At 41.4% G+C, this 26,096-nt stretch overlaps 1 protein-coding gene across 3 annotated transcripts in view; it reads left to right on the top strand.

Annotated features, from left to right (window-relative positions):
- rsrc1 (arginine/serine-rich coiled-coil 1) overlaps positions 1–26,096 on the top strand; it is a 169,436-nt gene that overhangs the window by 71,066 nt on the left and 72,274 nt on the right. For all 3 annotated transcript variants that reach the window (XM_054795190.1, XM_054795189.1, XM_054795188.1), the window contains exon 6: positions 8,627–8,678. In XM_054795190.1, the coding sequence (XP_054651165.1) occupies positions 8,627–8,678 (52 nt within the window). The remainder of the gene's footprint in view (positions 1–8,626; positions 8,679–26,096) is intronic.

The following is a 26,096-nucleotide window of genomic DNA, read 5'->3' as shown; positions in this document are numbered from 1 at the left end:
CTGTATATTCATACTTTTCATGTGGCTTAGTAAAGCCCAGTATGTTGGAGTTGTGTATTCGTTTGAAAATTGAGTGTGTATATGTGTGTGTGTGTGTGTGTGTGTGTGTGTGTGTGTGTGTGTGTGTGTGTGTGTGTGTGTGTGTATACATATGAATCCGCACTGCTGAGCCCATCATCAGAGGAGGGAACCATTCCAAGGAGACGGGCGGCAGGAGCGTCATTACTCAGACTTGTTTACATTCTAAATATGTAATGAAATCTTGTTGGTAATAATGACGGGAATAAAAGTTTGGAAAATTGTAAAAGTGGTGAAGTTTGAGAAATGAGCCCCGGCCCGTGAAATAGCATTTGGGGGCAGGAAACGACATTATTATGCACTGCTCCTGCCTGCCTGAGACATGAAGATGAACTGCTGGTGGGCTATAAAATGCTGTTAGCCCCGGCCTGAAGTATGGCACATTGTAAAAGAGCCCCTGATCCCATATTGACAATATATATAAAAGTATAGCCATACACAACATTATTTTTCATATAAGATGAGCTCAGAAACAGCAGCTCCCCCCCCCATGCATCCACTGATAGGCAGATTTTTTTCCCCCTCCCTATAAAATATCTAAATAAACATATTGCCATGGAACCCATCTCTGCCCTGATCTTATAGACTTTGATATTAAAAACAGAAATATTGCATTTTCTTGGAGCTCTGTTTTCTTCTGTCCTCTTTTAGATGTGGGATTTGAAGCGAGTGGATGACCGTGCTATATTATGCTCTATAATGAGATGAATATTGAGTATCAACACCAGAATAAGGAGATACGGGATAGTATATGGGAGCTGTGAACCATTCTTTTCTGTCAATGAGCTTTTGCAATATAGAAGTAATGTAACAGTGGCGGAGGATTAAGACTGATGTTGCAGTGCATTTTTGGATAAAATTAGTTCCTAACCCACATTGAGCTGTTTTGCTATACTTTAGGTTTAGTAAAAAATTGTGGCTGTAACCCATTGCTGAAATATGTGTATATTTCGCTCCTCCTGCCAGTTATTAAAGGTTCCCAATTATGCAAAAGTGACTTTTTAATGGTGTTCTAACAGTAATGTGTGTCTCTCAAGGCTGTTTATGAGCACCAAATGTGAGAGAAATCTATCATCTCCCTCACTTGTTTGCCTCGTATTTGAAATAAGAGGCACTCAAACTCGCTTTTGAAGTTCCAGCTTTTTATGACGTCATGAAGGAGAAAACCTCATTCCACCTGGACATGACACTGCCTCTGTCTCCGCCCCAAGCGAGATGAGCCCGCCCTCAATATACGCCCATCAGTTGTTGGAGGACAGTTTTGTAAAAAGCAGGCTTCACTACACATCTTAAAATAAAGCCTGAAGCTCTGCCAATTATCCCTCAATCAGCTCCAGACGAGGAAGCTGTAAATGTAATCATTTTGTTGTTCTTCAAAGAATATGCTAAACTATGATGTAGCTGTTAAAATATGAGTGGAATGTTAGCATTGTAACTTACGTAGCTATGCTCATACTGTGAACATTTGTGTCCTCCTTTTCCCACTCCTTAATTTTACGTTGTTTTATGTGATATACAGTATAGCATCTTTTACATTAGACCAGTGCAGAGTTGCAGTATATATGCAGAAAGTGGATAAAGTGCAATCAGTGGTGTGTAATCAGGGCCAGCAAAGCCTTCTCTGCTGGCCTAAACGCTATCAAACACTGTCCTTTAGTTCCATGGAACTGTGTTAATTTATTTACATTTATTAACAGTATTATCTTCATTCCACAGTGTGCCTTTTAGCTGTACTGCTTGTGCGTTAGATGTTTTTGTTCAATAATACTGTATATCAGCTTCTGTGTGTTGCCATGTCAGCCTAATCTGCCCAGAGCCTTCCGAGTCAGGAGTGCTGGCCAAGGAACAGGCAATGGACTGTTCTGTTTTGTTTTTTTAACCAATCAGATTTTGGATTGACCTCACAAGTCTATTCCAGGGGACTGGAGAGAAGGGTGCAACTGTTACTCCAACTTTGTCTACAGGAGGTACAATGTGGTTTTCGTCCCAGTCGCGGAACACTGGACCAGCTCTACACCCTTGCCCGGGTACTAGAGGGGGTACATGGGAGTTTGTCCAACCAGTCTACATGTGCTTTGTAGATTGGAAAAGGCATTCGACCGTGTCCCTCACAGTGTTCTGTCGGGGTTGCTGTGGGAGTACAGGATTGGTGGCGCGCTACTACGTGCCATTCGGTCCTTTTATAACCAGAGCAGGAGCCCGGTTCAGTAAGTCGAGCCTGTTTCCGGTGAAGGCTGCCCTTTATCACTGATTCTGTTCATAATTTTCATGGACAGAATTCCGAGGCGCAGCCAAGGCGTCGAGGGAGTCCAGTTTGGGGGTCCTTAGGATCTCGTTTCTGCTATTTGCAGACGATGTGGTCCGGCTGGCCTCATCGGCCTGTGACCTTTAGCGTTTACTGGGGTGGTTTGCAGCTGAGTGTGAAGCTTCTGGGATGAGACTCAGCACCTCCAAATCCGAGGCCATGGTTCTCAATCGGAAAAGGGTTGATTGCACCCTCTGGGTTGGGAATGAGGTCCTGCCCCAGAGGAGTTCAGGTATCTTGGGGTCTTGTTCACAAGTGACAGAAAGTTGGAGCGACTGCAGTAATGCGGTTATTGTACTGGACCGTTGTGGTGAAGAGAGAGCTGAGCCCAAAGGGAAAGCTCTCAATTTACTGTTTGATCTATGTTCCCACCCTCACCTGTGGTCATCAGCTTTGTCATCATGACTGAAAGAACGAGATCACGGATACACGCGGCTGAAATGAGTTGGACTCACCCTCAGAGATAGGGTGAGGAACTCAGTCATCCGGTAGGGTTCAGAGTAGAGCCACTGCTCCTTATCGAGAGGATCCAGTTGAGGAGGCTCGGGCACCTAGTCCGGGTGCCCTCTGGACGCCTCCTTGGTGAGGTGTTCCGGTCATGCCCAGCCAGGACGCACTGGAGGAATTATGTCTCACAGCTGGCCTGGGAACGCCTTGGTGTCCTCCTGGTGGAACTGGAACAGGTGGCCGGGGACCGGGAAGTCTGGGCTACCCTACTGAGACTGCTGCCCCTGTGACCTGGATAAGCTGAGGAAAATGGATGGATGGATGGATATTTATATATATTTATGTCAGCTTGGGCAAAGGTTTGTTCGCCATTTTCACTGGGAGTTTTCCAGACTCACGAGGTATAAGAGTGCCGAGTGGGACATATTTTATTACATTGTTTATGTTTTGTTATGTTTTTAGATAAATATTGATTCTGAAATGCTCCAGGTGATGTTGCAGCAGAGAGGTTTGGAGTTGTTTAGAGATGATGTATTGGAAGATAGAGTTAACTGGGCTTGTTGCTTTAGTAATAATGCTATTCATCCCCAATTCTGTAATGCCACGCATTGTTGTAGTGTGTTTTTTTATATTATTAATAGTTTGTATAATTGTGCTGTGATAGTGGTGATATTAAGAGGTGGACTGGGTCCCCCACTGAAGGCCCAGGTACCAGATGCACCGCCCACCACTGCAGCAGTTGTATAATGAAGTACTGGCACACGCATAATGGGTCAAATCTTGTAGAGCAGTGTGAGTGCAGGCAAACAGGTGTGAGTGCATCTTTAGTGTTTGGCATGAATGCCGAGAGTACTATTATCAGCAGTGAGGCCCCTTCCATCTCCATGTGTGTGAAGGAGAAGCCTCGTCCAAACATCCTTCTTAAAAAGCATCTGAAGTTGATCCTCCAGTCCTTTTAATACTAGCATTACCACTCAGGCCTCTTATTCAATTATTCATGCATGACTCAGGGCTTGAGCTCTTGCCCTGGATGAAGTAGAAGGATGTCCGGCCTGGCTCACAGCTCGTTGGCTGACCTCACTGCAGTGTTAACGGACACATTTTGTTGAGCCTAAGTGCCCTGCGTCTGTCCCATTAGTCAAAAATAAACACAAGCCATTAGCAAAATAAATAACCCGCGCTCAGCTGGGTAAAAACAATGCTGCACTGTGCATAACGAGGCGAGGCATGCAGGAAACGTCATCTATTTATAAGCGAGAGCTGGTCCAAGAGGCTCCTATTGTTAGTATTTTTATTATCATCATTATTGTTCGGCCTGAGGCTGACCAGGCAAAGCAAAGCATGATGGGTCTGCACATGGATAAAGGCTGCTTAAGAAGCCAAGCATCAGTCGGATAGGCCGTCTCTGATCAGTAGACCGTCTTACTGAAGTGGTTGTGAAGAGGGAAGACCTCTGCCAAGGCCAATCAAGGCTCATTTAAATAATCTTGTCCTTCAAACCTGCCTGACTTACATCATTTGCGGTGGTCCATAACATTAGGTACACCTATACGTACAGGTATATTGTGATTTACGAGACAAATATGTCTTGTCGTGTCTTGAAATGTAATAGTGATCTTGTATTTGATGTCATATGAACAAACTCCCTACAAAGTGAAACCCTCTGACAAAGGGTGATTTTATACTTGCATGACAAATGCATCTTAACACATTGTCTGTTGAGTTATTAATGGTTTTATGATGGCATCAGTTTGACTCTACATAATGGATACAAATGTTAGAACTTCTCACAGCAACACACACTTCTCTGCGCCTCATGTTTGTGTTCTGATTGAACGGGGCGCTACTTCAGCTGCCTCTTTTTCTCTCGCTCTCTCTCAGAGCTGCCTCTGGGGAGCGCAATTAACGCCTCTTTATTGTTAACTAATGAATAACACACAGAGGAGGAGTGCACGCGTGTGTGAATTAGAGAGGAAAAAATGTGTCCAAGTGCAATGCAATAGTGCGATGCCACATGCATCATTGTATGTGCCTTCTCAGTCATTGTTTGTTCGTTCAATGCCTTTTGCTGTACTCGTTACTTGTTAGTAAACATGTCCTCTTCTATTTCGTACTTTAGGCTAGAAACACACAGTCTAGTTGTGATTATCCTCATATATGACACGTTTTCTAACCCTGCAGAGGTATTTACAAGGATCTTCTATTCTATGTATATTTTGAAATTGTTAGTTGTAGGTGAAATGGAAATTCCTTGGTTGTAATTGTTACATTGTTGTTGTTTTTTTGGATTGATCATTTATTCCTGGATATTGGGAGAAAAAAAGTACACAAAAACCTTCCATGAATATAATGGTTTTATTGAGTGGCTCTGATATGAACTGTAATTGCATCGTGTAAAATGATTTGTAAAATATGCACGCAATTTCTGCTACACAGATGATACTGACAAAATAAAGGCACTTTGGAAATCCAGTAACAATCGTTATAACATTTCGTGTCCCCTGCCATCACGTGCGTTAATTAGCATGGGAAGCACATTGAACGCCTCCTGTTTTGCTTCTGACACACACCAGCGTCACAGCAAGAAGCTAAAAAGAACATTGCTTTTGCGAACATATATTTCGGTCAATGCAAGGTTGTTTTTTTTTTACCACTGCCGTAAAGCGCTGTGTATAAACCACACTTTTTTCCACTGGTAAGAAGCAAAAAATCGGGGTGCGGTTTATACACGATGACAGGTCTGTGACCAGATGCAGAAATTGACGAGAAGCCCATTTTAGAATAGCCGTCTGTGGGTCAGACAGTTGCTTTGACTTTAGCGCCCTCTGCTGTACAGTTGCTGAAAATGCTTGTGTATGCAACTAACTTATCTGACGGCTGTCTGTATTTTCACACAGTGAAATGATCTGTATATACACTGAAGCTAACCTAAGCTTCCATTAAAACGTAAGCTTCCATTAAAATGTAAAATACAATACAACGTTGGAGTTTATTCAAATTCACACTGAAGCAATGCAGTGTTATGTACACTACATGGATAACTGATCCGCATGCTGCATGCACATGCGCAGAACGCCGCTCTATCACCACTCGCGTCACTGCGAAACCAACATTCGCTACCGTTAAATCAAGGCTAAAGCAACGCCGGCTTCAGCGGTGCACCGCTAGGACAACGCCCGTGTTTTCTTTTTTTTCCCATTTTGTGCGCGGTGACGGCCGTTGTCGAAATTCGGCCCCCTCTTCCTACCGTTCAAGGGACGCTACAGCAAAGTTCGGGCGGTGTGACCGGGCCTGTACCCTCTCAAAATGCCACGATGATCTTTCACCGCAGCGTTCAAACGCTCCGTCTGCCGGTATACAGAAGAGTTTTGGAACCGGGCAGCAGGACGGCAGCACGGTGTGGACGAGTCAGTCATCCGGTGTTGGAGAGTGGACATCATCGGCAAGTTGACGGCCAACTTTTCTTACATGAATTCCATTGCAGATGAATTGATGGACGGCAGATTTCTCCTTTCTTCTTCCTCTTTTTGAAATTGCTTAGTACCTTTACACATGTTGATTTGAGATGAAAGAGTTGGCAAGCATTTATGAACTCAAAATGTTTTTTTCCCCCCCCTGTGAGCCTGAAAATGGGGTGCGGTTAATACACGGGTGCGGTTTATACACGGTGCTTTACGGTATTTTTCATGAACGTGACATTTTACTGCTCTCTTTTTACATGTTTTTAATGATGTGGCGGTGATTGAACACTGCTAAAACTTGTCAGGTTTTTAGTCAGCAGGTTCGGAGAACACAATAATTTAGTGTTGATACACTCGTGGTTGAAGTTGTTGGCACCCTTACACCAAAAAGAATCACTGAAATAATTGGAAGAATGAAGAAGAATCGGAAATAATGGAAATGAAATATTTTAATTTTGCTCAATAGTCCAATTTTTTTAAATCCTGTTCAATTTCTTGCTGAATTCTGGCAAAGCACACTGATTGGCCACATCTTGTTTTTGATGACAGGATAACAGCTTACTTAAAAAAAAAGAAAAGAAAAAAAAGACAGCTTTCCCAGTAGAAAACTTTTTTTTTTTATGTTTTATTTTATTTTCGTTTATAAGTATGGTTTTTTTTATTGTATTATTATTATTATTACTTTTTTTTGTATTTTTTTAATAGTAGCCTTAGTTATTTGCATTTCAGTGTTGTGTTACCAAATCAAATCTGGCACAAGTGTATGTTTACATGAAGCATACTTGGCCTTGCACATGCCTTGGGGCCAGTGTAAGAGAATACTAATTAAATTACAGATGTGCCCAGTTGTAATGAACTTTGATGCGAGGAAGGAATACAGTTATGAACTATGAAGTTAGTACAACTGAGTCTAAATATGCGGTATACTTCTTTCAACCTTTCAACTTCATCACACTGTATTTGTTTTTTTTTGTTTGTTTGCCGTAAAGCTGCTAAAAAAAATAAATAAAAATAGATTGAATTGTGCCATCAACACCTCTTCATAGAGATGTGTGTGTGGGTGAGTGGGTGTGGGGTGCATGCTTGACGGATTCAAGCCTTCCCCTTCCCCGGCATAACAGTGATTGGTAATTTCAGCTGTCAAGTATAGCACCCATCAATGTGGAGTGTGATCCACAATGTCACCTGCTACAGGGGATACACACACACACACACACACACACACACACACACACACACACGCCGCAGTAAGTGTGCCTTAATATGCGTGTAGGATTGAGCACCCTGACACCGCTGCATTAAAGGGGGTCATTATACAGTATTTCCCTGCCACCGTAAAGTGACGTTTTTACAAAGTGACAAGTTTACAGTTTGATAAATCAGGTTTTTTTCCCGTTGTGGGGTGCCAGGGGGGAAAACAGTGGGAGGAAGAGCTTGTAGGAGGGAGGGAGGAAGCGCTGGGCTGTCAGCGACACCCCAGCCCTGTCGTCTAAATGATGCTCCCAGGCAGCGGTTTCAGATCTCATCCCCATTAGCATTTAATTTCTATCTAATCCTCCACACAGTTTCCGCTGCTACATGGTAACGAGGGCCGCCGTGACGCCGCGTCGTACCAAAAAGCCTTGGAAGAGCAATCCGATGCATCCCTTTTTTTAATGGTTCCCCACACAATCATTGCCATCATTCTTCCTTGACAATTAAGATCCTTAAATCTAATAGCAGAGATATTGGTATTACAGCGAAGCTGAAGGCTGTGTCTCCCAGTGCAACACACACCCCCAATAGAAAGTGCTGCGTCTTTTCCTGTGATCTTTTGAAAATGTGCTCTGTGCCCACTTATCTCACTCTCCCAAGACTTGTTACAGCACCTTTTGTTTTCTTGCTGTAAATTCCTCTTCATGTCCTTCTCATTGATCCTCCCTGGTGTGTCAGAGGAGCAGCTTTTTTCTTTTCTTTTTTTTTTTCAGTTTTCTTTTTTTTTTTTTTATCAAACAGGCGCCAGTGGCAACATGCTGAAAGTTGTCCCCTGGTACTCGGCGAGGACAGTTTAAGCGGAACATTCCCGCTAATGGTTTCAGTTAAAGATGGTCTTGGGTAAAATATAGTGGCGCCAAAGGGGAGCCAAAGGCTTTCCAAGTAGATTATATAGATAAAAGTTGTGTCGGCTTGGGGCTCGTCTGTGCTGTCATGAAGTGGCCTCTGTGACATGTCTCGGTGATCTTGGTAGATTATTCTTGAGGCTGGTGGTGCTGTAGAAGGCTCACTCTTCCAGTTTGTTTCTGGCTGTAAATATAAAGTCAGTCACTTTAATTACTGTTGTGTTTGTCTCCTACAGACGCCAGCAGAGCAGGCTAAAGTTCGAATGCAGATGGTCCTGCAGGCTGCAGGTAAGGACATCAATTATGCATAATGTGCTTTTTAATGATGTTATAACAATAATAAGTAGAGATGCTTGATATTGGCTTTCTTATGATATCCAAAATACTCATTTTGTCCAGCACATCATTATCGATACCGATACAGGCAGCAGCACTACCCTCAAACTAATTTATGCTTCTGTTACTGTGATGCCACTGGATGTATTTCACAAATAAACACCGTTTGTACATACTGCCCTATGCAATACAAGTTATAGAAAAGTGCCACATTTATTGAAATATATTGATTGAAAATAGTCATTAAAAATCATTGCCAATAGTCAATTATTATAGCATTTCCAACTATCAACAGCAAGGATGCAATTTGGAAAGTTGCACATTTCTATGTGGCACAAACATCTGAATAAGAACAAAGCAAAGTGCAATGTCTCAAACTCTAGATCATTATAGTCTATGAAGTAAAAACTGGGCTCATTCTGTTGCTTATTATTGTGCTGCATGAACGACTGAGTTGTGCAGAGTTGTGATATCAGATTACCGTATTTTCCGGAGTATAAATCTCTAAATCTCAGTCAAAAAATGCATCATGAAGAGGAAAAAAAACATAAGTCACAGCTATCATCAGAGTATCATGGTCCCACTCCTAAATGAGCACCAAATGTGAGAAGAATCTGCCATCACTTGGAAAACAGTATAATACGGGACCTTTAAAAGCACACTCTTTACTCAGAGATTACATTGTGCAGTGAACAGTACGAAACTCACAAGTGAAAGATATAGTGACTTCACCAATGGATTCATTGCACCTCTCTGAAGCATTTGCATTCCCTTTATTTGAATAAATGCATCACAGTCCCAATAAGACTCACAGCACACACACAAACACACACACAACTCCTCATACAATCACACACTACACATGGAGTTTCCCTGGGTCCACATTTATAGCAGCTTAATTTCAAACACACCTTCCTGGACATAATTCATTGATGTCACCCTGCATGCCATTATATGTATACCCGCTGTGTGAGTTGCGAGCCACGTGTGACAGGCAGAGATTGACTGCGTGGAAAGATGTCTTCATGTTTACAGTCATGTACCCACACGCGCAGCCCAGTACTGCTCTAATTTAACCACAGGAAATATATGAAAGGAGTGGGCGTCCATACATCATCTACGAAGCACACGCATACTGTATGTGCTGAACACATGCGGTCTTTGGCCTCACCGGAGGTTGCTGAGCAGCAGCTGCTTGCCGTCTCAACTTTTTGGGCTTTTGACCATCTGACACAGACATCATCACCTTTTCATTTCACGCTATACAATTATACACGTGTAGTGGACCATGTTCAGCATGTGCGGAGGTTGCAACACTCAGTCCCAACAGTCTTGTCGTTACGGTGGAGAGTTGTCATAATGTTGCGGCAGTTTCTCTGTCTGCAGGGACTTGGCTATGGACTGCAGAGTCACCAGTTTGAGGCTGGAAGCCAATGACTGCCATGGTGCCACTGAGCAAGGCCAAAAAACAGCCATTCAAAATTGATGCTGATTCAGTTAGTTGGCAGAATAAATGTGACCATTGAAATTAGGGATGAGCTGGATACTCGTTCATAAGCAGTATCCGTTACGGATAATGCATTTTCGCCGAATATGATCATGAAAGGAGTGCATCTCATCATTATCCGTAATCGTGATGAATGAAAATCCTCATTATGATCGGCCAGTCACACACAGCGACCGCCCCTCCCGAGACATACTGTGTAGACGGGAGGCACATAGGAGCTGAGCGGTGCCTCATTTATGTACACGGTGCAATTGGCAAGTTGAAAACTGCTTGTGTGGTGTTGCCTCCGCTTTATTAGGTTTTCCTCAGCTTGCCTCTATTTTGGTTTGTATCTAAAGTTGCTTGGTAAACTTGTTTCGTGAAGTACGCGGTGCATTTGACAAGACAGCGCTGTGCAGGCTTGTGTTGCGTCACTTATGCAACTCAACTGGGGTAACATGACCGCTTTTTTCCATGAAATGTATTTCTGTCTTATTCCATGAAGTCACCATAAAACAGGCGTTCTACCTACAATATCAGAATTTTGTTAAATTTCAGTTGGCAGTACACAGACAGTAGTAAGAGTAACGTTTAATGACTGGTCACAACATTAGGTACGCCTGCACAGCTGCATCAAACATTCTGCATGTATGGCTATCATGCTACATTTTATACATAAGCATGGTAAAATGTTACACCCCTCTCAATACATTGCAGTATGCATGTTGCAATCTTAAAAAGTCTGACTCACAATGTCATCTTACAAATGACACTAAACCCATCACACAGCAACGTATTCCTTGAAGCTCCAAAGTCGCAAAATTGCGACAAGCAACATTGCTGAATTTAACAAGCCATTTCTGCAAATATGGTGCCGCGTGTAGTTAATACTTTATGCCAGGAGATAGTGGACATCTGTAACTTCAATCTGAGCAACATTTGTGGGTGTGTTTCTGTGCAAAGTTTAATAAGTTTATAGACTTTGAACTCCCATGTGTGTGCAACAGTGAGTCTGCTCGCCATGATAGTCCACACGCAGCATACTTGAGCCGATGCTTTGCTTCACCATGTTTGGGGTGGCAGGAGGGGACGTGGTGGGTTGACAAAACACCACTAATGGTGAGGGGTGTGTAGCAGTAATAGTAGCGGTGGAGGCAGCAGTAGTGTTCCAGATCCCGCTGTAAATGACGATGATGGTGGCTGTATTTGCTTGAGAGAAAGGAAGAGTACCACAAGTGGATCAGACATTTTGATGAGCCTAGCCAGCTTTCTTTCATGCTCAGTGATAAGTAAGAGGTGAGGTTCAAAGTTTTTTTTCACAGACTGAACAGGTGTTTCAGGGGGCCGCGTCGACATGTTTATTCGGGAGGGGGCGGGTTAGTGTTTGTGAGGAGATTCCAGCATGAATGAGCGATCCGCTGGGGAAATATTTTCCCACACAAACATTCCTTCTCCTCATGATGACAGCATTTCATTCACATTATGTCAATTTCTACGAGATTCCGTGTTACAGTAGATTGCGTTTTTATTCATTTTATAGGGGCAGCATGGCTCCAGGAGGTTGAGTAGGTCGTCCAGAAACCGGAAGCTTGGTACGCCACATCCCAGTCACTGTTGGGCTAGACACACTGTGTTCTCTGTGGGGAAAAATTTGCCTGTTTTCAGAAGGAAAAAAAAAATCCAAAATATGCTAATCTGCAGGGATGTGAATGCTGAATTGCAAATGTGCACGGATCCACTGTCTTATGTACATGTTATACAGTACTTCATAGCTTCACCCTCCAGGTGACAGTGTAGCCTGGGAACCACATCAGATCATGTGTCAGCGCTGTGGTCAAGGGAACTGGAAACTGACGTAACATACATGTTTTTGGTTGTTGGAGAAACAGGAGAAAAAGCCCACACAAGCATGTTGACCGTGCAGAGTCCGCCATGAAAAGGCCCCAAAGTTGGGTTTTCAGAGTCGTTCAAGATGGAATTGAACCCAAGGACCTGATTGTTTTGATGCAGCAATTAGCACTTTTTATACAAAAACATGTTATTTGGATAAAACTATATGGCTTAGAGGAAGTCCAGATGGATCAGAACGTCTTGATGGATTGCAATAAAAGAGTCAAGACAAGTTGAAGTAAGTTTATTCGTCCCAACCTTGTTGTTGTCTTTGTTCCAGTGTTAGCAGCGTTTGGGAGATATGGAAACAAGGTGGCACGGAGGGCAAGAAGGAGGCAGCAGATGTTGGGAGGTTGTGTGAATGTTAATGTCCTGACGTAGCCGTGGAGCTTAAGCCGCCTCCTCTCCTTTCCCTCCATTCCTCTGTGAGCGCCCGCCAGGCTTTCTCTCTCGGGGTCTCCTGACATCCTTGAAGCCCGCGGCTCTCCTCTTTCTCGCCTCTCTTCCCACCCCTCCTTCCTTCCTTTTGTCCGTCTATGGACTCTCTCCAGTCAGTAGAGAGCAGATCATCCCGTGGCTAAAGCGGATAAGGCCTTTGTGTTGGGGGGCTCTGCGGACCTGTAATGAGCCCCCTCGGCTGGCCCGCTGGCCTGCTTAGCGCTCACTGGGGGCTTTGAGTGTGCTAGTGAGTGTGTGTGTGTGTGTGTGTGTGTGTCCATGTGTGTTATAGAGTGACAGTGTATGTGGATTATGAGGAGGCGAAAGGGGGGGCATCACTGGCTCTCAACGAAAGAGCTGGATGGATATGTTTATGGGTCACTTCCTGCTTGGCCTACATATCCAATATGTGCATACACACACACACACACATACACACACCCACACCCACACACACACACACAATATTTTTTTCATTATTAACACATTTTTTCGGTACTCAAAATACTATTTATATTTTCAAATTTGATTAAAAATATATATATATTTAAAAATATAAACATGCATAATTTTTATTAAATATTTGAAATATTTATACAATTATTTTATTTTGTTGATTTTAACCACATAAAAGTAAAAGTTGCAATTTAACTGACATTAATTTTTGTGTTTATTATTTTGTAGCATTGCAGGCTTTTCTTTTTTTTTGTTTTTAGCTGAATTTGTTCTAAATTATGCCACAAGCAATGCAAGTTTTTCTTGTCTAATGCTAATGCACTCCCCCTGCCAAGATACACAGTAGCGGCACCCTTACACACGTATTATACTCCTTCCCTTTCAGCCTCGAGCTCAGTTCTTCATTCTTTTGAGAGCGCTGTCAATTTCCACTCAAATGAGCATAAGCGCCGTTGCGAGGCGGCGGCGGCGGCAGCAGCAGCGGCGTCTGCAGGACTCTCCTTGTCCACACGTCAATAGGGAGTGTTTGCAGAACACCCACCGTGGGCCTGAGGGCCAGCGGGGTCATCAAAACCTCTGTCCTCTCCCTATTTGAACCTTTGACAGCAGCAAAACAAACAGTCCTTAAGCTCTCATCAGAGGCTTGAACTTGGCAGGGGCTCGCTGGCTGTGAATTAACTTCCTTCCATGGTTTGCCTATACTCTTGTTGACACCTGTCTCAAGTTGTTTAGGAGAGAGTCCCGTTTGGACTGCTTGTTTTGATATGCTTTTAATAACTCTAAATCTCTTTGCTTCACTAAAATGGCTAATGTCTCTCGAGCTGGCTGCCAAAAGTAATTATGGGGATTTAAGGCAGAATGTTTACATGAAGTGCTCTCATGTGTTACTTACCATGGCAGTTCGACAAGTTCTACTGGACACTTCATTAGGTACACCTCCACTGACTTCTGATGATGCAATGCAGGTATACACCAATATACACACCTGATGAAAATTTTAAGACCAGTTGGAAAAATTGCAAGAATTTACATTTTTCACTGTTGGATCTTAAGGAGGTTCTACTGTAAGTAGAGCTTTAAAATGCAAAAGGAAGTAATAAGAGTGAGATAAAGAAAATTGAGTGAGCAATTTATTGCAAACAATAGGCTGAAATAAGCTGTTCATCAAAAGTTTAAGACCATAACTGAAAAATAAATAAATAAAAAAAAAATCCCCCTAAAATAAAAATACAAAAAGGTGATGAGTCGCTGCACCAATCCTGTTAATCACCTCCAAATTGGTTTGGGCAGGCTTGATGTCAGTGTTTGCATGAGGCTAGTGGGAATGTTGCTCCAAGTGGTGAAGATGGCGTCCACTGTCTGGAACTGACATTAATTTTGGTGAACTTCCCTTGCCATCCATCCCCAAATGTACTCAATTGGATTTAGATCAGGAGAACACGCAGGATGGTCCAAAAGAGTGAACTTATTCCTCTGGAAGAACTCCTCTCTCAGGCGGGCATTGTGAACTGCAGCGCTGTCCTGTCGAAAAAAGCCAGTCATTACCACACAGACGAGGGCCCTCAGTCATGAGGGATGCCCCCTGCAACATCTCCACATAGCCAGCTGCCGTTTGACACCCCTGCACCACCTGAAGCGCCAGTGTTCCACTGAATGAAAAAGCACCCCAGATCATGATGGCGGCCCCTCCACTGCGCCGTGTGGAAAACATTTCAGGTGGGATCTCCAGTAATGTTGGAAGCCAACAGGACTATCAAGGTTAATTTTTTTCTCATCAGAGAATAAAACTTTTTTCCACCTTTCAATGTCCCATGTTTGGTTCTCCCGTGAAAAATCCAAACGGGCAGTTTTGTGGCATTGAAGAAGACGAGGCCTTTGAAAATGTTTTTTGTTTTTAAAACCTTTGTTTTGCAGATCAGGGGCCTCACTTATAAAGCTGTGCGTGGAAATCTGACTAAACGTCTGTGTACGCCAGAAACCCAAAATGTGCGTATGGACAAAAATATTCACACTTAAAAAAACAGTGGCGTACGCACACATTCACACAATTTGTGCTTCACCTGCTGTCCAAATGTGCGTACGCAACTCCACCCCACATCACGCCCTCTCCACGCCTTAAATCTGTCATAAATGGTCAATGCAAAGTGGCTCATTAATGCGGTGTCCATATTTAATGACCCTTGATTCTTCTGAATCATGGTTGCTCAGAAGCTGAAGACGAAGAAGCAGAACTTCACCGAAACTAAGGTGGAAATCTTAGTTGGAGAGCTGGACGCCCGAAAAAAAACATCATATTTGGAGGACACACCAGTGGCATTATGCACAAGAGGAAGATAAGCGAGTCCGCTGTCAACAGTGTCAGTGGAACGGGATGCACCATGGCAGAACTAAAAAAAAAAAAGTGGTTGGATATCAAGGCACACATTTCCATTTTTAGTGAGCATCTTTCTACATTTTTCCTAATTGATACTACATTTTAGATGAATGTAAGCTTAGCAAAATCTGTTTAATTTAAAGGACGCAAAGACTCAATGTTGCCATTGATGGCATACTTGACATATGATTTCTTTGACAACCTGATGTTTGTTATAATTAATAGTAATCAAACACATAATATTATCGTGATTGTAGAATAAAATGATGAAGTATTCAAGTACGCGTTGTGTTTTTTATTTATCTTTTTGTCAGGATGCAATACACTCGTGCGTAACGGTGTTTATGATAAATGACAAATGACATCCATCAGTGTCACGTCAAATAACAACTTTCCACAAATGTTTTAAGTCGGTTATTAACGTTTTAATAACGGTGCGATGTTTTCATGCAGTGACGGATAATTCTTTAGCAGCATGTTTATTGTTATTGCATGTTTATGACATTCGCCAACTACAAAGGTGGCATAGCGGTGCGTACATTCTCACGTCAAGTTGTGTTTTTATAGGTACCCAACTTTGCTCGGAAAACGGTGTACGCAACCTTTTGCGCCCATTTTGTGTGTACGCTAGCTTTATAAGTAAGGCTCAAGGTCTGATGGTTATTGGACTGCTCTTGGCACCAGTAACAACCTTTTTTTGGGCCGAACATCGTCCCGGGTCTGGATCGACAGCCAAACGGACGCTCCGAATTTTCTTTGCACAGCTCTTATTCATGCATTTTAGATTTAAGCTAAACTTAATTTAATACTAGTGGTGCAACGATACAGATAATTCACGGTTCGATTTGTTTGGTTCAATATTTTTCAGATACATTTTCGTGCATTTTTTAAACTGGTATTTCATTGAAATTACCAACATTTGTTTAATCTCAAAAGTACAGTTTTTAAATTAAATGGATCTGGTGCAGTTATACCTGCCTAGATTTTCTGCTGTTGCATTAGAAATGTAAAAATTAAAAAAATGCAAAAATAATTGGAATTAATTTTTTTTAAAAGAATCACAATAATTCTAGTAAAATAAATAATTCAAAATTCAGTTCAACATGATAAAGACAATTACACATAATTCGTCAATACTACTCATAGATTCAATAGTATTTCAGTCAAAGTACATATTTTCACAGTTAATCTACATATTCAGTTTTCTATTCAACATTACAATTATAAAATTAACTAATACAATTATTGAAATGACAATACAGCCGAAGGCAAGGCAACACGTAAAAAACTTAAGCCATACGAAGACCTTTTCAGTTCATCGTAAAATAATGGCAGCAATAACAAATAAGTATAGAAAAACACATTTCTTTAATGGAGTTCAGGGCACGCACGGCGCAATTGACCTTCTTTTTAAGGTTTTGCATGGAACTAGCCGCTAGAAATGTAATAAGGACTTTATTTGTATGTATATGCATCTTACCACTGAGTTATTTTATCCGTACTTTGGATATAATAATAAAGATGTAAAAAAAAGCAGTTATGCATACTGCTTGAGACTCCGTCTGTCACCAGCCACAAGAGCCTCTGATTTCTTTTGCCTGCAGGGATTTCACGGGGACCTTCATGTCAACTGACTGATGTCATGTGACGTGTGTGACTTACTGGGTGACAGTATCATTCGATTCATTGTATCGAATGGAGAGCACTGTATCGAACGGTTCAATACAGATACATGTATTATTGCACCTCTATTAAATACAAATAAATGTTCCCGGTGGTTCTTACCCATAATTTTCTTTAATAAAATATGTCTTGCTATGTCAAAAGGTAAATTTAGCAAGATTTTTACTACTCTTAGTGGTAGTTGTAGTTTCTTGTATGGTAGTTATCTTATGAAAGCTAGAAGTTATCCCCATGTCCCCATAAAGATTCTAGAGGTTTTTTTTTCGCAGGACTAACTCATTCACCGCATATACTTCTTCTTCCCAGCAAGGGTCCTGAACACACACACACACTTTCTTTCAAGCTTTCCACCTCTCCCTGCTTTACTCTTCCTTGTGTCGGCAAGTCCCCTCCCTGTCCCTCCACACCCCCTCGGGCCGTGGCAGATGTATGGTGAACAGACCACATACATGGAGGGTGTCACCTTACCCCCTCTGGAACTAAAGGGCTAATGCGGCACATTTAGGAGGCCGCCGCCCTTTGTTCTGCCAGGATAAGACCTAATAGGGAAGCTGAGATCTTGTTCTTTTTATCCCCCCATTTTAAAATTTTATTTTATGCATGCAGTTTTCTTTCCAACCTAATTGTCACCTCACTGACAAGAAGTATAAGAAGTATGCCTGGAATGCATGCAAAGGATTTGTTTGGACAACAACAGTCATCCCACTTTGGTACATTTTCCTGCCAGTGTGGTTACAGCACCACTGTTTTGTGTCAGTCGTGAGTAATGTAACCACTGTGTACGCCAGCCAATGTTGACCTACATCTCAAAGGGGATTTTCTCACAATTACAGAGTAATACATCTGAATGACCTGTTGTGTTGTGACAAACACCACACACTCATTTTCTCTAATAGTTCAAATTGCTGAGGTGGCAGGAAATATAAACGTAATCCCTCATTTATCGCGGTTAGTTGGTTCCAGACCCAACCGCAAAGTAGGATTCCTTGTTTATAAATGGAATATTTTTGTTGTTGGAGCATAGGAAACCTTTTACGACCTTCTAAATTGTTTTTTTTTTTTTTTTAACAGAGCCCTCTCAACATGAGTAATATCTCTATAGTCACCTTTACACTCATTTTAGCCAATATAGTAAACATAATAAGAGCAAATAAGCTATTTAAGACATAAATAATACTCATGCTCGTATGTCTTGCCATAAATGTGTTCCGGTGCTAGGAGAGCAGAGTGGCATGCGGTCAGGAAGTGACGTCGGGGGTGTTCAGTTGAGTTTTAGCTTGGCGTGGGTTACAGTCGCAACTGTAGCCTGTGGTTTTTATTAGGGATTATTGTGAGACAATTCAAACCTGCCATAAAAGTCTGTTTATCCAGCGAACAAGTCTGGTGCTTGGGTGTCTCATCCAACATTACAGTAACATTACTGACACCTAGTGACCCGTGTGGAATACTACATACTAGGGGTGTCACGAGACACCAACTCACTAGACCAGTTGATGCACGAGATTGCGTCCATGCGAACGAGACGAGACAGGATTTTAACGTTAATTTGAAGAAGTACAATGAAAAAATATGACTGGACAAACTTGTATTTAATGGAGTAACAAAACAATGCAGGTGCGTTTTGAATTTATTTAAATTCAAATTGATGCGTGAACATTTTCTGAGACCAGATTTTTTGAGCCCCCTGTTATGATAATATATAATAATAATAATACAGCTCACTGTTTTTCTTGTCTGCTTGTCTTTGTCTATGTCAGGGCAATTCTAATAAAAAAAAAATATTTTTCATATACAGTATTTAAAGACAAATCTTTTTTTGTCGTTGTATTATGCCTTTTTGCTCTATTTTTCCACTTTTGCAGAATTGTTTTAATTGATAATTGATTTAATTTCTGCAATGAGCCACATTCCGCAGATGGCCCCCGCACCACACTTTGGACACCCATACGTGTTTTGCCAGGAAGGCAAGCGTGTCCAAGCTCTGCCTTTTTGGCGCTGTTGGTCAAGGGTTGGGTTGCATTGTTGGGGGATGGTTTTTACAGCTTTCAAACTCACTCTTGTGCTTGCTCGGCAGATGAGCTTTGTTGATCGCTTGTATTTAATCACTAAGTAAATGCATGACGTGGCCGCACGGTGGCCTAGTGGTTAGCATGTTGGCCACACAGTCAGGAGTTTGGGAAGACCTTGGTTTGACTCTCAGCTTGGGCATCTCTGTGTGGAGTTTGCATGTTCTCCTGTGTGTGGGGGGGTTTTCTCCGGGTACTCCGGTTTCCTCCCACATTCAAAAAAAAACATTAATGTTAGGTTAATTGGTGACTCCATAGGTATGTTGTCCATAGGTATGAATGTGAGTGTGAATGGTTGTTTGTCTATATGTGCCCTGTGATTGACTAGCGACCAGTCCAGGGTGTACCCCCCCTCTCGCCCAAAGTCAGCTGGGATAGGCTCCAGCACACCCCAGCGACCCTAATGAGGATAAGCGGCATAGAAAATAGATGGATGCATGACGCAAGAAATTTCAATACAAACCCTTGCTTGCTGAATATATCGACGGTGTCGCTAAATTGTCAACACGGATCTCTTCTATGTATGAGAACCAGTGATCGCCGGTACGTGAAAATTGGCACTTAGCCAAATGCAATGAGCGTCAATAGTCGCTCTGTGATTAAGAGTGAAAGACAAGTCCGAACATCGACGTGGGTTGATCTGACAAATCTTTAAAGGGGACCTATTATGCTTTTCCTTTTTTCTGGCCTATGGATGTTATTACAAGGTTGTATTCTTGTGTAAAATGATGCCAACGCATCAGATAATGAGGTTTGCTCATTTGGAAGTGAGCCCTGAAAGCAGTTTTAGACTGCTCTGTACGCTGTCATCTGTCAATGGCACTTCACACGGGACTGTTTTGTGAACATGGGCCAATACAAAGCTGGACTATCCGCCAAACTGTTGCTGAAGTCTGACGCCTTTTCAACGTTACTTGCCCGAGTTGAAGAGTCAGAAGAGCAAACCAGAAGTTCAATTTTGTCAGCGTGCTAAATGTGTTTATTGTGTGTAAGTAATTGGATTAAAGGGGTTCGGCTGCTGTCCGGAAGACCTCGGAAGCGCTTGGGAGTGTAACCAATCACAGCGAACTGGGCTCGGCGGGAGGCATACCTGAAAGAGGGCAGGGGGTGGAGTAAATTACACAGACCGTTTGGGCGGAGAGCAGGAAACACTGCAGGAAGAGGTGCAGAATCTGGAAGATCTAGAAAGCTTTCAGTGCGGGTTATCGTGTGTAGCTGCTCTATAGGAGTCCAGAACTCAATACAAAGGCCCGAAAATTTGTATAATAGGTCCCCTTTAAGTAAAATTGATCAAATGTACAATTACGACAGCTTCTGCTTGGACATCAACAGGTAGCAAGCAGCTGTTTAAGTAAGATGTAAAAAAATATCCACACGTCACTCACTGACGCTGACGCTGGGAGCACCAAGGTAGGTTGGCTTGCCAGGTATGCCCAAAGCACTTAATGTGTGCTTCCGGTAATGCCGTGCACACTGCTACTTCCATATTACTGTATTATGACTCATAGTAGCGATGCCGTAGTTCACAGTCTGAATGATACAGTTTTTCTCCAAATGAGAAATCTCGTCATGTTTTAATCTGTAATCTCATGTGATGAGATGTCGTGACACCCCTACTACTTACGTGTCACAACACCTTTGAATGCTGCTTCTGAATGCCTGATATATATTTGTGCTTTAGTTCATTTTTGCCATTTTTATGCTTTGAAAATGCTTACTTATGCAAAAAATACATCAAATTTGCTTAGAAAAGCGTGAAAGCACAAAACAGCAAAGATTCATTAATTTATATGTTTTTGAAAAACTGTGGTAGAGTGAAGCCGTGAAATTTGAAGCAGTAAGTGGTGATGAATTACTGTAGCTACATTTGAAGTATCTAGCAGCTTCATCTATGTCTGCATGCGCTTTAAAATCTTGGTTGTACTACTCAGCTATTGGGGTGAAAGTCATGCGGCTGAGCAGTTTGGTCCTTACCAGTATTGCAACATTGGTTCTGGTGCTAATTGTTAGTTATTTGACTAAATCCTGCATATATTAACCAAACCTACATTGTGTCCTCTCTCTTGTATATACTCTTGCTCAACAGCAGCAGAAATCCCCTTTCCGTCCGTACACACGTATCCGTCTACTTGTGTCCTTTGAGAGGATAATGGCACGGGAGGTGTCCTGTAATTTAGCCTAGTAACCATTGATCAGCTGGATTTATGTGCCATTACCTCACTGTTCCAGTCAACACTCGTAATTATGTCTTTCTTTCTCACACACACGCAGGCGTCCAATTCCATAGGGCCCAAATTCCTGAATTTACCAAATGACACTGGTAGTCGAACGGCTGACCTGTAGATGAGAGGGGTGGATGACTGCATGGAGGGGTTTTTTCAAGCCTAATCAGAGAGCCAAGTTCTGTGACTGTATCGAAAGAAGTTCAAGAAACTCTTAATTGATGTTCCAATAAGAAGTATGCCTTCCAGTCCATGAGTCGGTGTATCAATGGCATGGAAGACTGCCTTGATCAAAGCTTATGGACAATTGATTTTTTTCAGTGGGGGAGGGTTGTTTATGGTAATAATAAACTACTTGGATGTGATGACTTCTCACACCTTCAGCCCTTTGGGTGTGGGATGTTAAATAAAGCATGTGCTAATGGCTACTTAATAAAAATATATACTCACCAGCTGCCATATCCAATTTGATACAAAAAAAAAGCTTTCAATTGTTGGAAAATATATAACTTTAACACTTTTTTTTAAACTCGTTTTTTTTCAGAATATTTAATCATTCATGTATAGTAATGATACAGTAGTCCCTCATTTGTAGCTGTTAATTGGTACGAGACGCGACCTCGATAAATGAATTTCAGCGGTATATGTTAAAAATGGAATATTTTTGTAGTTAGAGCATAGAAAACCTGTTTGTGCCCTGTCGACATGAAATAATACGCCTATAATCACCTTTACACTCCTGTTATTCATTTTTTACAATACATTGTGCAACTCTTATGCTTATGCTTTACTCGAGACAGCCGCCAGCTAGCAAGCTAGCGAGCTAACCATTTAGCCTCAAATTTGTTTCTTCTAAACTTAACGAGCGAAAAAGTTACCACTTCCACACCGGATGGGAGGAGAACTTTTTGTCACAATATAATGTCGGACATGCCATGGCTGACTTCATGCAGTGTTAAGATAGTGTAAAGTAATGTCTCAATGTTTTGTGGTATTACTGGTGCCTAGTGTTCAGAATACTACTTATCACTTGTATTTCAATGTTTTGAGTAATAATAGACGATAGTCTACAATGAAACAGCGATCATTAATTAAGTTCTGAAAAAACATGAAGAAGACTGTATGCTCTATTACCAAGTTTCCCAGAGCGGGGTACGCCAATTGTAATAGGTAATACGTGAATAAAAATGAAAAACAATTAGCGCAGACACTAGCAATTACAAGTGCGCCAAGGAGAATGGAGTAGAAAGGACACACGGCCCAAAGTTGGTAATTGCTCTGTGTGCATCATATGAACAAATAAGTAAGTTTGATGATTATTTTCTACATTAAGAGTGTTTAACCTTGAAGATTTCGTTTATATTGGTGTTCCAATCCCCGCACGACGCAGCGGTGAAAACCTTTCACTGTGAATGGGGAGTTTCCCTTTCAATTTGGTATGAAAGAATCTGCAGACTTAAACCGTAGCCATCGTGAGTGGACAAAAAAAGAGACGCTTAAATTCAACACATCCAAACGGAAGGATGCCAACATCAGACTGGAATAAAAGCTATGTAGGATGATGACTTATCTATTTATCATTGCTCATGTGAAACTTCATCAAAATGTGAACATGCAAAATGCACATTTTTGACCCGGAATTCCTACAAAATAAATTAACAAATTAATTCTCTTCAATATTTCAAGCTAATAAAGATAAAAAGGTGTATGTTTTTTAAGTGTGCAGGAATAGGGGGTACATCACTTCAGGTCAAATGTCTGAAGGGGTGCACGGCTGTAAAATGTTTGGGAACCACTACTCCATTTTATTTCATAATAGCTGTTTTTTTAGTATTATTATGTTTATTCATTGATTGGCTTGGGAAAAATCACATATTTTGACTGTCTTTAATACTTATGATTTTAAGTCTTAAAGTTACCAAATATGGTTATTTGCCCTATAAAGGGCTACCAATATGTCATGTTAATATTTTTCATAATTTTGTCAGACTTATGCACTGTCACTGTGAAAAGTAAGAAAAATGTGTGAAATTAAATATGAAATTAAATGGTTCATATCCATTTTGACTCAAGTTTAAGTTACCAAATATTATTACTTGCTCTGTAAAAGGCTACTCAAACCTTTTTATATGATTCAGTTTTCGGCGCCAATTTTCGCCCAAATCTTTGCCTGTTTTTGCCCACGATCTCAGTTTTCTTACAATATTGCACAGAACAAACTAAGCCTGTACTGTATCATTCAACAGAACCGAGTGCCTAAACAAAGCACTCTACATGTTGCTGACTCACTATCTGTGTATCTTTCATTGAGTGTGACTGCTAAATAACCCGCCATGGGGCCGAAAAAGTTGCGCGTGCAAGCAATTTGATAAAGAAGATGAGAAACGCTAATTCAATCTTGGCAGAACGTATCTACATCAACAATAAGTTCCAAATAGTCATAATTTCTAATTATTTCACATTGTTTTATGCCTATAAAACTATAATTATGCTCAATTAAAAAAAAAAATAATCAATTTTTGTCGAAAAGCTCACATTGGATCTTGTATTGATTGATGTATTGATTTTGAGATCAGTGGGTGGCTCAACTAGGGAAAAAAGGCAAATATTTTGATAATGTTAATATTATTTCATTTTACTTTAACATAGTATTGCCAGGTTAGATAAAAATGAGTAAAATACTGTGTTTGATACAAGAGTAAGTTAGAATTGTGCTTTCCTCATCAAATGAATATACAATTCTACCATTCTTTCTGTCGGGAGCTATCTAATCTAGTGCGTGCTGTACTAAAGCGAGGATGTCAACCACCAAGAGGAGCTTGTCTGATTGTGTTGCTGTGCTTGCTGCGTGTTTGTGAGCAGCTCTTTGTTTTTGTCTTCTGTGGGCAGATTTCAAACAGCATCTGGTGAGCTCTTGAAACACACCAGTATGAGTGTGTGTTCCAATCCAAAACTGAATTATTTGTCAGTGTGTAGAGACACATGGTGGCATCTCTTCCTCCTCCTCCTCCTCCTCCTACTCCTCCTCCTTCCTTGCCTGTCTCTCAACGTGTAGACATTTCCATAACAGGGGAAAAAAAAAGGATTTATTTTTTTAATTTGCTGCTTTCCGTAATTTTGCAACATATGGTATAAACGATTCTGATGCAAATGCATGCGCTAATTATTTGCAGACGAGCCTTAAACAGGCCCCATCAGCACTGAAGTGGAATGAAAGCAAATTTGCAATCGCCCTTAAATTTTGCTAAGCGTTTGCTGTTAAGTAAACTTTGCTAAGTAATTTAATTAGCATGGCCCGCTGGCAGGCGCTCAGGGCTTTTTGTGTGTGCGTGTGTGTGCATACGTGCGTGTGTGTGTGAGGCGGTGGAGAGGGAAAACGGGATGCAGATTGGGAGAGACGAAAAGGATGGAGTTAAGGCCATTTCTAATGTTAACAACATATGGTAAGCAAAAAATGTATTGACTGTATACAGCACCTTATCATGAGTGATATGCTGTGATTGAAATGTGTAGAAGATAAAAATCTCATTGAAACTGATCTCACTACATATGTAAATCTTTTCACCAGCTGTCTTATGCCACCATGAAATAACACATTATTTTATACAGCCCCAGTCAAAAGTTTGGAGACACTTGCTCATGCCATTAAATGTTAAGGTGCCTTCAAACCTTTGACCAATGCTGTGCCGACACCGTCCAATACGGATCTGGCCTTATAGTCAATCAGCTGTCGAAGTATTTTGACGGGGTGCTTCTGTTTTGATCGGCACATTTTTTTGTTTCGACTTTACCAATTGCTTGCAAGTTAAGCCATCCCTCTCAACCACTCAACATTGCAACTTTACATACAACGAATGAAAGAGGAGAGAAGCGAAGAATGAATGAGACATGCAGGGAATGAAGATAGAAACGAGTGTCAGATATGGATAAAGCGGACAGCGAGACGAGTGAAATGTCCGGGGAAACTTCAATTTCTCTGTGTACTGCCCACCTTGAGGGAACAGCTTCATTTACTTGTGACCCTGAGAACAAATGATCATACATAGAAAATGCATACATACATCGTCAGGGATTTGTTATAAATGGTGCAGGAAGTAACCTTGGCCTTCATGCACTCATTACACACCGGGATGTATTGATGGCTTGTTCACTAATTGAATTGATTGGCTGTATTATTAGGAGTTTACAATGGAAGCCGCTTATCTCCACACCCCTCAGGCTGGCTGGCTGACATCAACATAGGCGGTTGACAACATAGCCAAAATGGAAACCGAAACTAACCATTGCCAGACATAAGGAGAATGGGTGATAATAAAATATTTTTTTAACCAGCAACAGTTTGCCGACATTGTTGTCCTCCATTTATACATATTTTATTTAATGTCTTATGTCTTTGTATGATATTGTAGCAATGGGAGTTTTGCGTATGGTTCTGAGCTGTGATTCAGTGAATAGGCAATAGGGGGCAGTGGCGTTTGACTGCTAGTTAGAGCCAAACCAGAGAGAAGAAGAGTTGCCACGCCACGTTGGCTTCATTGAAGTGTGGAGTGCACGTTCCTGTAAATACTTTACAGTTCTGTTTTGTAAAAGGCTTGTTTGTGCAGTCATCCTGCCTCATCATCATTCTGCCGACATTACAATATTTTACACTCTTATCCAACAGAGCTGCTGCGGTAATTTCATTCTGTTTTGACTACAGTAACAAGCTTTCATACATGCAAAAATATTTATTCCGGTGGCTAGCAATTAAAAAAA

The sequence above is a fragment of the Dunckerocampus dactyliophorus genome, chromosome 12 (assembly GCF_027744805.1).
Source record: "Dunckerocampus dactyliophorus isolate RoL2022-P2 chromosome 12, RoL_Ddac_1.1, whole genome shotgun sequence".
NCBI lineage: Eukaryota > Metazoa > Chordata > Actinopteri > Syngnathiformes > Syngnathidae > Dunckerocampus > Dunckerocampus dactyliophorus.
The sequence above is the reverse complement of the archived record's forward strand: the minus strand, read 5'-3'. Positions and strand labels throughout refer to the sequence as shown.